This window comes from Dendrobium catenatum, unplaced genomic scaffold, assembly GCF_001605985.2.
Source record: "Dendrobium catenatum unplaced genomic scaffold, ASM160598v2 fragScaff_scaffold_216, whole genome shotgun sequence".
Taxonomy (NCBI): domain Eukaryota; kingdom Viridiplantae; phylum Streptophyta; class Magnoliopsida; order Asparagales; family Orchidaceae; genus Dendrobium; species Dendrobium catenatum.
In genome coordinates, this window is record NW_021318678.1 from 6,929 (window position 1) to 20,828 (window position 13,900).

At 36.6% G+C, this 13,900-nt stretch overlaps 3 protein-coding genes across 3 annotated transcripts; 2 read left to right on the forward strand and 1 right to left on the reverse strand.

Moving 5' to 3' along the window:
• Positions 1-1,403: 1,403 nt before the first annotated feature.
• On the forward strand, positions 1,404-2,288 carry LOC110097465. The gene has a single exon (XM_020823837.1). The coding sequence runs from the start codon at positions 1,404-1,406 to the stop codon at positions 2,286-2,288; it is 885 nt and encodes a 294-aa protein (XP_020679496.1).
• Positions 2,289-4,785: 2,497 nt separating this feature from the next.
• Positions 4,786-5,250, forward strand: LOC110097467 (uncharacterized mitochondrial protein AtMg00810-like). The gene has a single exon (XM_020823840.1). It carries the CDS (start codon positions 4,786-4,788, stop codon positions 5,248-5,250), a length of 465 nt encoding a protein of 154 aa, XP_020679499.1.
• Positions 5,251-6,580: 1,330 nt separating this feature from the next.
• Positions 6,581-8,976, reverse strand: LOC110097466 (uncharacterized serine-rich protein C11G7.01). The gene is made up of 5 exons (XM_020823838.2): positions 8,942-8,976; positions 8,588-8,732; positions 7,600-8,100; positions 7,385-7,512; positions 6,581-7,294 (listed from the first exon to the last, which is right to left on the reverse strand). The coding sequence occupies exons 1-5, from the start codon at positions 8,960-8,962 to the stop codon at positions 6,704-6,706; spliced, it is 1,386 nt and encodes a 461-aa protein (XP_020679497.2). The 5' UTR covers positions 8,963-8,976; the 3' UTR covers positions 6,581-6,703.
• Between the last annotated feature and the right edge of the window lie 4,924 nt (positions 8,977-13,900).

The window sequence follows — 13,900 nt, forward strand, 5'->3', positions numbered from 1 at the left end:
ATGACTTGAAAAGTCTATAATTTAATTGTTTGGATAGCTGATCAAAGAAATCGCTAGTGATCGCCCCCATTGAATTATTGACTGTAGATGAGTATCGTTATAGCCTCTTTTAAAGTAAGAAGACACATAGGGCATATGTGTCAATATTAGAGCAAATTATTGCATCTGGTCACCGAACGTGGAGATAAGTCTGAATATTAATAAAATATTATTTTAAATTAAGCGCAGGTTAAGCGCAGGTAAAGCGCAGGCACAGCGCAACTAAAGTGCAAGTCAAAAGTGTAGTCAAAAGCGCAAGTAAAGCGCAGCCAAAGTGTAGGTAAAGCGTAGGTAAAGCTTAACTAAAGCGCAAGACAAAAGCGTGGTCAAAAGTGCAGATGATGCGGCAAATTTGTATTAGATGTTCGAACTTATTTTCCGCGACCGGTGACCGGATGCAATAATTTGCCCAATATTAGACCCAATATAATAATTCAATTCAGTTATTTTTTTCTTGCTAAAAAAGAATTAGCATTGGCACACTTTCTATCATGGGCCTTCTTAGAGTCCGCTCGCTTCAGTTTCTCTCCATCGTTATCCTTTCAACATTATAGGAGGATTTCGATACCTCTGTCATCAATAATGTCAACTAACTGAAATGAAATTTGAGTTAAATTTGGGTTAATCAAAAATAATAATTTAATGTTTAGTTCTTTTAGATTGAGAGATTATTATTAAATTACATATAATTTTTAATTTTTATTAAATTAACATGTTCAAATTAGGCAATCAAATCAGGTTGATACTTACTCAGCTCAATTTCAATATATTTCAAATAAGATTGGGTCAAATTCAAAATTGGGTTAAGTTAGATTGCATCATGTCGTAACTAAGTTCAAAATTTTTACTCATTTATCAAACGAGTTAATTTTGAATTAGTTATATCGCTATTGAATCAAATTGGAATCTGACCGAATACATGAACTCAAATTGATATCCCTACCCAAAAGTTAGCAATTTAATTCTCACCTTCTAGTTCATATCTGATAAAGATTATAGTCTAGAATGCTCAAAAGCTGACCATACATCAATATCTCAACTCAAGTCACTACCTCTACTACAACAGCAATCGAAATACTCAAGTGCTCAAACAAGTCAACTCCATCTCAACCGTTCAAAATGATTTCTATTCAATGGCTTTATTTGCTTCTCTATGCTGGCTTTGTGTATAAATATATCCATTGGGTTGTACTACAGTAATAGGAGTAGAATGAAAGTTATTATTGCTGCAACTCAACTTCTTCTGCTATGTTTTCGTTCTTTGCTAATATTTGTATTGCAGGTTTTATATTTCTAATATGGTATCAGAGCCTCTGCTACAAAGCTAAATCTACTTATCAACAATGTTTTCTTGCTCCGGAGCGATGACGTCTTCAACAGATTCTTCCACTGTCTCACCTTCTGTATCACCTGCAATAACTTTCAGCTATAACTCATTGGCTGAAGTTCAGATTCCTGCTGCCCTTAAGTTTTTGATGAACAATATCAAAAATATTGTTCAAAATCCATTGACTACAGAGAATAATCCCACTTGTAGAGCACAAGTCGTAAAAGTATTTCAAGCTAACGGTTTCTCTAGCTTCTTAGATGGATCTATACCTGCTCCAAACAAACATATTGTGAGTTTGAGCAACACTCATACGCCAAATCCTGCAAATAATCAGTGGGATTTGATTGATCAAAATATTACTGCTGCATTATACTCTATTATCTCTACCTCCCTGCTACCATATGTTCTAAATCTTAATAATTGTCATGAAGTATGGACAACTTTAGACAAACGACTTCAGTCGACCAACAGATCGCGAATATTTCAACTCAAAAATGAGCTACATCATCTTACTATGAAGGACATGTCTATGATCCAGTATCTGTCGATAATTAAAGCCAAAGTGGACGCCATTGCTACTGCAGGAAGTTCTATTGACACTAACTATATTATTTTATATACACTTAATGGCTTACCAGCTACATATAATGCATTCAAAACTTCCATTAGAACTAAGCTTCATCCCATTCATTTGGATGATGTGTATGTTTTACTGTGCAATGAAGAGATTAATTTAGCTGCGAAATCTCTTAAAGAAGCTCATATCCAGGATACTGAAAATCCTCCTACTGCTCTAACCTCTGTTCATGGCCGTGGAAGAGGCAGATCATATGCAGCATTTTTCGTGGGCACAGTCGTTCCTATACACACGGAGGAAGACAACCAGGCAGAGGAATGCGCTCCATCGATCGAACTCTAGAATGCCAAAATTGTTTTAAATGCGGTCACACATTTGCTACTTGCTGGTATCGGACAGAACTCAGCTATCAACCTCAGCAAAATTTGGCTCTTACTGCATCCAATCAACCTGGTACCTCAGACTGATATTTAGATACAGGAGCTTCATCACATCTTACATCTGATTTGTCTCAAATTCAAGCTGCACAACCTTATTATGGTTCACTACAAATTACTGTGGGAAATGGACAGAACTTACCAATAGCAGCTTCAGGTCAAGGACTATTGCCAACACCATCTCGTAAGCTCCTTCTATCACCTTTATATCATGTAGATAATCTAACTCAAAACCTTCTCTCAGTCAAACAATTAGCCTCTAATAATAATTGCTCTATTATGTTTGATCCTCATGATTTCCAAATCAAGGATTTGAAGACCAATTCCACTCTCCTTCGAGGTCCCAGCCGTAGAAGTCTATATTCTATCTCCATCACCTACAACAATCCTTCCACCACTTCAGCATTCATATCTCCTTCAACGTCTTCAATATGGCACAAACGGCTAGGACATCCGCATGCTGCAGCTACAGTCATTATTGAAGCTCAAAATCTTGTGTTTTCTTCTATAGTATCTTCTACTTAGTCTGTATGTAATTCATGTCTTCAGTCAAAAAGTCATAGAACTAGTTTTTCCTTATCTCCCTTGTCTACCTCAAAACCACTCCAACTTGTTCATGCGGATGTTTGGGGTCCATCTCCTATATATTCCTTTAATGGATTTAAATACTATGTGTTATTCGTGGACGATTTTTCTCGTTTTACTTGGCTATATCCAATGCTTAAAAAAACTAAGACATATACTCACTTTAAACATTTTAAACAACATCTTAAAACTCAATTTGGTGAGAAGATTATTGTACTTCGTACAGATAATGGAACTAAATTCCTTAATAAATCTTTTAACGAATTTCTTCTACATCATGGCATACAACACCAATTAAGTTGTCCATACACTCCCCAACAAAATGGTATAGCCGAAAAAAAAAAACATTGTCACATTATTGAAACAACTCGAACTTTGCTTATTGACGCAAGTCTACCATATCAATTTTGGGGCTATGCCACTCTAACAGCGGTTTACTTAATAAATCGTCTTCCCTCACACAATCTTTCTAATCAATCTCATTATGAAATTCCTTTTCATCAACAACCAAATTATCAGTTTCTCAAAGTTTTTGGTTGTCAATGCTATCCCTTATTACTCCCACATAAACATCACAAACTTGCTCCTAAATCTATGAAATCTATCTTCCTGGGTTACTCAAATTCATCAAAAAGCTATCTTTGCTATAATATCTCCACTGGCCAACTAACCACCTCGATCCATGTCAGTTTTTTAGGAAAATATTTTTCCCTATCAAAAATCCTCTACAATCTCCACCACATCACTTGCATATACAAACATATCAACAAGTTTTGTTCCTCCACTTACTCTTGTTCCATCCATACCCAGCCATTCTACACCTGTAGCTCAAGATTCTCATATTACCTTACCCAGCTCATCCTCACAAAGTTCTGTTCCTGTACCAATATCGCCTCATAACTCATCTTCAAACATTTAGACCAACTCATCCAACTCTTCCTTCCCAATTCCCTTACAGTCTTCTCCTCCAAGGTTTCAGACGGGGTCATCTCAAACCCCGTTCTCTCCTTAACCTGCTGCATACTACCTCATTTCCACAGGATCCCACCTGTTATACTGCAGCTGTTAAGCATTCTCATTGGATAAATGCTATGTCTGAGCAGTTCCAGGCATTACAAACACAAGGCACATGGACTTTACTTCCTACACATCCTCATATGAATATCTTAGGCTGCAAATGGCTCTTTCGAACCAAGTTTTGTGATGATGGTTAAGTAGCAAGATATAAGGCACATCTTGTAGCTCAAGTCTACAAACAAGAGTATGGACTGGACTTTATCGAAACTTTCAATCCTGTGGAGAAATTTCAAACAATTTGTGCCTTTCTCACAATTGCTCTCAACAACAATTAACAAATTAATCAACTTGATGTTTCCAATGCATTTCTGCATGGCAAGCTTACTAAGGATGTCTATATGGAACAACCTATGGGCTTTAAAGATCCTTCACATCCCACATATGTTTGGAAGTTAAATAAGGCTATATATGGGCTAAAAGAAGCCCCTCGTCAATGATTCTCCACGTTTACTAATTATCTACTCATATGGGGATTTAAATTCAGCAGTGCACATCCATCATTTATGGTTTACTCCTCAACCACTACCTCTCTTTATTTGCTCATATATGTAGATGACATTTTGCTTATGGGTAATTGTTCAAGCAAAGTCTCTCAACTTTTACAAGATCTACATAACAACTTTCAACTTAAAAATTTGGGTCATTTACACACATTTCTTGGCTTACAAGTTCACAAATCATCCTCTACTTTCCTATTGCATCAATACGATTATGCCAAATCAATACTGCATAAAGCTGGTATGGCCACTTGCAAGCCTCTTCAAAATCCAGTTTCTAGCAAACCAGATCACTCCCCAGAAGCTTTACTCCCTTTTTTTGATCCTCATATGTACCGAAGTATTGCTGGATCTCTCCAGTATCTTACCCTCACACGTCCGGATCTGTCTTATGATGTTAATTTGGTATGTCAGCACATGCATGCTCCTTTAAATCAACATTTCAAAGTACTTAAAAGCATATTGAGGTATGTTCAAGGCACTCTTCATCTAGTCTTACCAATTACAACCGACAAACATGAACTCATTGCATTTGTTGATGCTGACTGGGCCGGAGACAAGCAGGACCGCAATTCCACTACTGGTTATTGTATTTTTCTTGGTGCAACTCTCATCAGCTGGAGTACCAAAAAGCAGGCTACAATAGCAAGATCCTCTACTGAGTCGGAATATAGAGCTCTCACTACTGCAGTCACTGAGATTGTTTAGCTACGACGCTTACTCACCGACTTTCAACTTACTATACAACAGCCAACACCACTTTATTGCCACAACATCTCAGCTATCTCCCTTGCTAACAATCCTATTTTTCATGTTAGAACTAAACACATTGAGATATATCATCACTATATTCGAGAATGCATTAAGGCTAATACAGTTATCATTCATCATATTGCCACCGAAGATCAACCTACTGATATATTTACAAAAGGCTTACAGATAAAACGATTTTGTTATCTTCACAACAAATTAACGCTCCGCTCTCGGATCCTTAATTTGAGGGAGGCTGATAAAGGTTATAGTCTAGAATGCTCAAAAGCTGACCATACATCACTATCTAAACTCAAGTCACTACCTCTGCTATCTGACAACAACAACCAAAATACTCAAGTGCTCAAACAAGTCAACTCCATCTCAACCGTTCAAAATGATTTCTCTTCAATGGCTTGATTTGCTTCTCTTTACTGGCTTTGTGTATAAATATATCCATTGGGTTGTGCTACAGTAATAGGAGTAGAATGAAAGTTATTATTGCTGCAGCTCAACTTCTTCTGCTCTGTTTTCATTCTTTGCTAATATTTGTATTGCAAGTTTTATATTTCTAACAATATCAACTATGTGCTTTAATTTGTTTATTATTTGACCTGTATAATTTTTATAGAACATCGTCTTTCCAATAAGCATCATCATAGAAAATAAAAATGATTTCATAAGGCTCAAGTATATATACGCTGAAATTATATTCTTCATCGGATTTGTTAGTTTGAATAAACAATTAAACATTCACTTAACCATTGTCCTCAAGCTTGTAAATGATTCTACACATTTGAAGATGAAGTTGAAGAAATAAGATATGCATTAAAATTCGTGAAAAAAATCCTCAAATAATAAATATAATACTGATAATAATAACTTTCTGGAGAGATGGGCCTCTGCTTATTTACGTTAACTTTTCCGCTTATGAAAGCCTCGTATTAGAATCTGAATATATTTCAAATCTTTCCACCAAAAAAAAAAATGTTAATCCCAAAGCAATATAGACAATCAAATAAGCATATCACCATACCTGGCCAAAGTAAAACTGTAATCAATAACTCCTAAATGTCTACATGAGTGATACAACCTTTCCAGCCAGACATGAAATTATTTATGCAGGAATACAAAAAAATCACAAAAGCAATTAGCAATTGCATCTTCCAGACCACAAATTCTCCATTCAATCCAACCATATCATCTTGAAGCCCTTCCATATATAGCAGAATGTTACATCTGATATTAAAATTCAGTTAATTCCATATATATATATATATATATATATATATATATTATTGGATTGACCTCTGATTCTTCGTTAAAAAAAAAATCTAAGACTGCAAGTTGAAAAATGCTTGTCCTGACTACATATATATGAGCCAACAGCAAATGTAGATTCAAATTTCCATTACTCTCTTGAGGTGAGATCTTTTACCTCAGAAAGTGAAAAAGAAGATACCATTTCCGCCCCCATAGGTACAGCGTTGTATTGCTCTTCATTCCTCAAAGCTTTGCTTTGCCATTCAGTTTTTGATTCAGGGCATAAATTCTCCTTCTCTGTACCAGTAACTGAAACCAGCTCACTCTGTAAATGCTCCTGCTGAATGTTCGTTAGGAATGAATGATCGTTAATTTTCTGCTCCCCACTTTCATGGATTGCATTTTCCATAACATATTTAGGCTGAAGAAGATTTGGATTTTCTATTTTATTCTTCAAATTCCTTTTGCAGTTTCCTTCAGCAATTCTAGGGGAAGATTCCTTCCTTAGTTTAGCGGGAACTAGTTGACATTTATCTAAAGTCTGAAGAACCATCTGTCCCCCTGTCGATTTTGATGTCTGGTTCAATGAATGTGGATGTGCTCCAGATCTTACGGAGGGAGAATTGATGAGTTTACTTTTGTTTGCTGCTGAAGTCTCACTATTCCCATTGCTCTTAGTCAAACTGCTCCTCAAGCTAGCTAGTAGGTATTTGTTTGAGCCATGGAGTAGAGTTTTTTCCTTTAAATTATAAAAAAAATGTAGCATATCAGCTAAAGAAAATGTAAAAATAAGTTAAGAACACTGTAAAAGACTGTAACATTGACTAACTTTATCAAAGTAACCAATTCTTGGCCTTGGCATCCGAAGTCCTAATGATGTAGTTCCTTTTGTATCAGAATCAAATTTTAAAGTGATTTTAGAATGATTTCCAGTAAATGACTGAGACAGTGCACCACCTGTTTCAAAGACGGTATTTCATTGAACATTTACACAGAAACCATTATTAAGGTTTGTATGATAGAATTTAAAAATATTCTACAGACCTGATTTCTGAGAGGCGCCATTCTCAGTAGAAACTGGCATGCCAGGGGACGAAGACAGCCCACACTTAGCTTTTATTAAGTTGCTGTGGTTCGTAGAAGTAGATGTCTGTGACGATGATTCTGAGGGAAAACTGTCTATAGAACTACTGGGAGAGAACTTTGAGAGCAGTAATGTAGACTCTACTAAACCAGAATTGGAGATTTGATTAGTCGATCGAGTTCTACATCTTATGGAATTTGATACTGTTTTATTAGAAAAACTAGAGGAAGAACGAACAGTGTTTCTACTAGAATTCCTCATGATCCCGAGGCAAGATGAAGCTGAATCAGAGGAAGTACTGGCTGGGCGACTTGCTGAAGAAAATGAAGCGGATACTAATTTAAAGCCTGATTGAGGTGTGCGGAGGCTCGACTGCTTTGATGGAATTGACCTGGAGGCCATGCTTGGATCATTATTTGCTTTATTAAGAGCTGGACCAGCTTGCTGCTTTGCCGTAGTTCCTGCAATTAAGAATAATTTACAGATGCAATAGAAGGTAGGGATTTCAATCTTTGGGTGTTGCTTGGCTATAAGTAGGATTTAACTCAAGCAGGATTTAGTAAATGCTGTAAATCCAGATTTGTAAACCTCATGAGGATAAAAACATGAAAACTATTTAACATGATAATTATTAAATCTTGAGAAATCCTGATAAATTATTTGGCTGATTGTTTCACGATTTAAGATAAATGAGAGGATAAATTTGTAAACTCTGCTTAAATCCTGCATAAAATACGATAGCAAACAACCCCTATGAGCCTGTATTGTCGTCTTTTATACAAATTAAGGTTTCATTTGGGAAGCTTTTTTATTTCTTTCTACAGCTGATCTCTAGCATAATTTTTTTAAAAAAAAGTTGCAAAAAAATAGGACCCAAAAACTGTCCGAAACGAAACCTAAAATTATATTAAGAAAGCACCATGAGAACTCATGGAGAATTTTGCATACCAGATAAAATATTGCCTCTATTGCTTTTTATTTGTTTGTTCGCCACAGATGAACTGCTTTTTCCATGCATTGCTCGTAAAGGAGTGGTTGATGAAATCTCCGGTGGTTTATTAGAAGTCCTTGATTGCACAAATCTAGCTGCAACCTACATCTCCTCGAAAAAAAAAATGGGGATTAGACCATCCATCAGCAATTATCATGGAAATTGAAAAAAAAAACGTAAATAAACACATCCAAATTCCATTTGCTTTCTCTTATTCATGTTGAGAACTCGGTACAGATTCAACCATAAAAAAGCAATAATGAAATAAAAAATAATTCCGCATGGAAATAAACATAGGAAGTTGCCACCACCTCTGATGTAGCAACTAACATTGGATCAACATGCAACGCAAACTCTTCATAGCGCTTATGTTTATATGCACATGCAGATAAGATATTAAGGAGAAAGTCTTCCAACTTAAAGCTTCGAGTAAAATCTATTCTCGTTGAAGTTATTTTTTTATCACGATGGTAAGAATAATTTGATTTTTGAAACTAGTCAAAGAACTGGGGCTAGTCACTATGAGCACCCAAAACCTGCTTCTCTAAGTTATTTTCAGAAGAGTAATTTTTTTCTGAGTCACTAGGAAATGTAATATTTGATTTGATTCTTTAAGAGACATTATTAATGAAATAGTTTGAGGTCGTCCCAGTGAATCGTGAGCTCTGAAAATTTGATGCCCCAGCCTCTCCACATGATTCGATGTGTTTTAACAGATTGAGTTTTAGGATAAATTTTTAGAAGGGAGATTAGGCTAAAGTAAAACACTATAAAGAGATTTCTCCATCGTTTGCAAGAATTTTAATATTTGAGTTCCTATTTCTCATAGACATAAGCCCCTATGATTAATTATCCCTCTCAATGACAAAAAAGCACTTTCAATTAAAGTTGGTCATTATATAGACATATGATAGCAACATTATTAGATTTTTAGTATTTGATGTTTATAATTAAAAATTTGCCACCTTGTAGTTAAAACGGATGGTGAGGGGAAAATGATGAACCCGATCAAAATCACATGATTCTGTCCTCCCGGATTATTATGACTCCTAATATACTTTATCTGAGCAGGTAACTATGCAACCTGGCCAAATGACTCCTAATATTCTTAATCCATATGTTGCTTCGTCCAAAGATACCTTATAGACTTGGGATAGATATTTTTCAAAAGTGAAATTCAAGTCAACCTTAGCTAACAGAGGGATTTGTGCCCTCTCAAATCTACTGTGATGCCCCAAGATCAAACTTGGAAAGAATGTCGATCAATTACTCAAACAATTTACCAGAGTTATCTAAAACCTTCAATTAAGCAGTCTATCAAACATCTATAAAACTTAAAACATCAATATACAAGTCGATTCATATCTCAAAAGTCATGTACAATACTCAGGAACTACACTACAATCACCAGTACTGAAATCTATTCTGAGTACAAAAGAATCAAAATCAATCACTGAGCAGGTAACTATGCAACCTGGCCAAATGACTCCTAATATTCTTAATCCATATGTTGCTTCGTCCAAAGATACCTTATAGACTTGGGATAGATATTTTTCAAAAGTGAAATTCAAGTCAACCTTAGCTAACAGAGGGATTTGTGCCCTCTCACATCTACCCTATGACTCATTACTCCAGGGTGTTAGTCAATGGGAAACATAAGAGTCTAACAATGACCGTAATATAATAGTGCCAATATGCGATAAAAATCATTTGATTAGAGAGTCCTGCTCATAATCGTTTACCTGTAGAGGATAAGTATTAAATCCTTACTGGTAGGGGAATGTTTGAGAATGAATCTGTTAGGAAATACTTGAATATCTCAAGTAAACCCTAACAATAGAGACAAAAAAAGCGAGAACGATCCACAAAACTAATGGAAAAACCATAAAACAGAGTATTTTATTGCAATAATCTAACTAACAAAAGAAAAATAACAAGATAGAATTGATCCTCTATTCGAGAGGAGGATCAATCTCCCCCAAATTTCTAGACGCCGCTAGAGCAAAAAAAAAAAAACCAAGTGATCCCAATTTTCAGCCAAATTCAAGATACCCTAACCTTATGAAAACAAACTATTTAATGCATAGAATCCGAAAGGACATCTCTAAATAGCCCCTACTTTCAAATTTTCCTCCTAAAATCCTCCAAACTTTCTGATCAGGTTTTCTGGCTCATGCGGTTTGAACGGCATGAGCAAGAGGCGGACATTCTCCGCCTCTTTTCCCGTGGGTTGGTTCTATATGGACCGGCTGGACCGGTCTAACAATACTCCCCTCCCAAAGATCCACCTAGTTCGCAAGGTGGAAAGACAACACCGTCCTCCATTCCCTCGTCATCATAAACGGTAAGAACCTAAAGAGTTTGATCCTTACTCTTGTGACCCAGAGTATACTTCTCGTCACATTTGAAATAGCGCCCCTTCGCTCTCTTCTCCTATAATTTCTTTTCTGTGAGTTTCTTGAAGTTGTCACCAGGTCTTCCTCCTGCATTCTTTTCCTTTGAAGTCCCCCGAAGAGTATCCAGTATTGGCTCCTCAGATGCCAATAAGGTGGTGGTCATCCTGTACGAGCCAACTGAGCTACTGCCTCCCGTTTCTCTCTCTGGGTGCCTCTGATCCTCCACGAACCGAGCTAGCTCCATAACCTCGCCTAAGTCACGAGGCCTCATCACTTTGACTGCCCCCCGAATCTCTAGTTTCAGTCCTTTCATGAAGTTCCCCTCTAACACGGTTTCAGAAAGGCGGTCCAATAGGCTAGCAAGGTTCTTAAACCTCTCTCGCTACTCTATCATTGAATAAGCTTATGTCAAGATGAAGAAATGCTCGTAGAAGTCTCCTCCCATGCCAATTTGAAAACGTTCTACCAAACAATCCTTGAACTTTCTCCAACTCTGTATGGGTCGTCGCCTGTCCCTCCACTAGTACCAAGACAAATTCTTCCCTTCTAAATATAGGCCCGCTACCATCATTATCTCCTCCTCGGTCAAGCCATTGATAGCAAAATATCTTTTTACCTTAATTATAGATCCACTCATGCACATCCTCCCCCTCAAAGATTGGTATCTTCAATTTTTACACCCTCGAATCGCCTATGTTCCCTCGGTTCCCTCCATAATTTTCCACTCCCCAAGCAAGTGGTTCCCTCAAGTGTTTCAATCATCCCTTCTATCCTATACCCAAATCTTTCATCAAATTCACACAATCTCGTTTTAAATTCAGCACCCCTCGGATCATAATAAATCCCTCTCCTTGCATTTTGAGCCCTCCTTCGGTCATAACTATACCTTTCCCTTTCAAATTCCGCCCTTCTCCTCTCAAATTAAGCACCCATTTATTCATGCTCTACCTCCTCCCACTTATCACCAAACCCTCTACCCGGCTCCTCCATAAGAACAAGCGCTAGGAGAGGCATACTCTCTTTTCCTTTTTGAGTTTCCACTTCCTGATCTTCCCTTTGTTTTATTAAATTAGAGTTTTCCCTGCTTCCTAGGTTGCCAAAGGATTCCCTCGCCTCTGACGACACCCTACTTCCTAGAATTGTATAAAAGTATCATATAATATTAAGTTCAATTCAAAATTCCGTCTTTCTAAGATCTCTACTCATCTGCATTTAATTCCTACTAAAACTAGAAATAATTGTCAACTCATAAATAATATGCATTATCATTACCAAGGAGGTATTTATTTGAGTCATCGTCATAACAAATTAGTTTCTCCCCATGCCTCATCTTGTGAAGTTCAATGCCTCTCAATCTGCTTCTTCTTCATTTACTTCAGTCATCTTCCTCTTTCATAAGTATTTTTCATAAGCATAAAGATGAGAATAATACTCCAAAATTTTTTAAAGGAGGTGGTGGTGGTGTGCTATTTTCAAGTGATCCCTGACGGCAGCTACGACGGTGATGGTCGCAGGAAGGCGTGCGGACTAGAGGTCAAGGTAGTCAAAAGGAAGTTATTGCGGCTTGTGGGTTAGTTTGGGATTTAGATAAGTTTTGAGGTGTATGCATCACGCCAACAAAGCGAGGTCAGCCAAGCTGAGGTGCAAGCCTCTTAAAAAAAAAAAAAACTTAAGGCGTCAGCCTAAATAGCTACCATACCTAATCTATCAAAGATCAAAGGTTAATAGCAATCATGATATGCATCCATTGAAGTATTCTAATCAGATCATGAAAATGATTGGTTATACTCTTTGTTTTGAGGTTAGTGTCCATATCGAACAACCATCCTTAGAGATCAATCACTTTTGAGGTAATTGAACGACATAGAAGATGTCAACATGTTATATCGACAAGTTATCTCAAGTACAGGCCCTATGCCAACTTGGGTTTGGCTTGCTTCCATAAAACTGAGAAGTAATCTATTTTAGTGAATGGCAAATTTACCCTAGTAAATCGGTTTGAAAATGAAAAACTTGCAAGTTGCAACATATATTATATATATGCCCTAACTAAGATCCTACAACATATATCGGTCCAAAGTTGAAATAAAAGCTAACAATGTGTAGGTTCTGAAATTAATAGCTAGATGCATGTCAATGTCAACATATATATGCCCCAACTCTGAGGATAAGAGACATATGAGGATGGACATATATCCCTAATGATGGTGAGGCTAAAAGGTGAGACTTACATCCTAACTATTGGAGAAATTTCAACACTGGGACTTACAATTAGAGTGGGATAGCTCAAATATGGGTGATGAATACAATATGCATTGGTCCAAAGTTGCAACAAGAGCTTACTTTGCATGCATACCCTAATCAGGGAACTTATTGCATAAATCAACACATTGATTTTTGAAAAGAAACAACTCACAAAACTAGGGGAATGCTTGTTTTTCTTTTTGAAAATTAAAAGCACACATGAAGACCTACATAAAGATTAATAACTAACTGCAAGTTGATGTCAATGTCGATTTTGGCCGAAAGCTAGGCGTATAAATATGATGGAAGATATGCCTAAAGATTTACAACTTTGAGGCTAAGAGAGGCCTAAATGTGGGATTTACAACTTCAAGATATCTAGAAACATGCCAAGGCGAGAGATTTGTTTAATGGACTGGTTGACAATATGCTAGCTCGACCAATGGATTGGGACTTACATTGCATAAAAGGCTTAATGATAAGACTCATAACTTTGAGGATAAGGGACATCTAAGGAAGGGTCTTATAGCTTAGATATTGGTGGGCCCAAAGGTGAGATTTAAATTTTTGATTGTTGACCCCTACAGCAAAACAAAAAAAAGAAAGTAAAAAAAAAAATCAAATCACTCA

Coding starts and splice junctions, on each gene's coding strand:
- LOC110097465 (XM_020823837.1), top strand. CDS start 1,404: ATGACGTCTTCAACAGATTCTTCCACTGTCTCACCTTCTGTATCACCT.
- LOC110097467 (XM_020823840.1), top strand. CDS start 4,786: ATGGCCACTTGCAAGCCTCTTCAAAATCCAGTTTCTAGCAAACCAGAT.
- LOC110097466 (XM_020823838.2), bottom strand. CDS start 8,962: ATGTTAGTTGCTACATCAGAG. Junction 8,733..8,941: donor TGTTAGTTGCTACATCAGAG/GTGGTGGCAACT, acceptor GAGGAGATGTAG/GTTGCAGCTAGATTTGTGCA. Junction 7,513..7,599: donor TGGCGCCTCTCAGAAATCAG/GTCTGTAGAATA, acceptor TCTTTGAAACAG/GTGGTGCACTGTCTCAGTCA.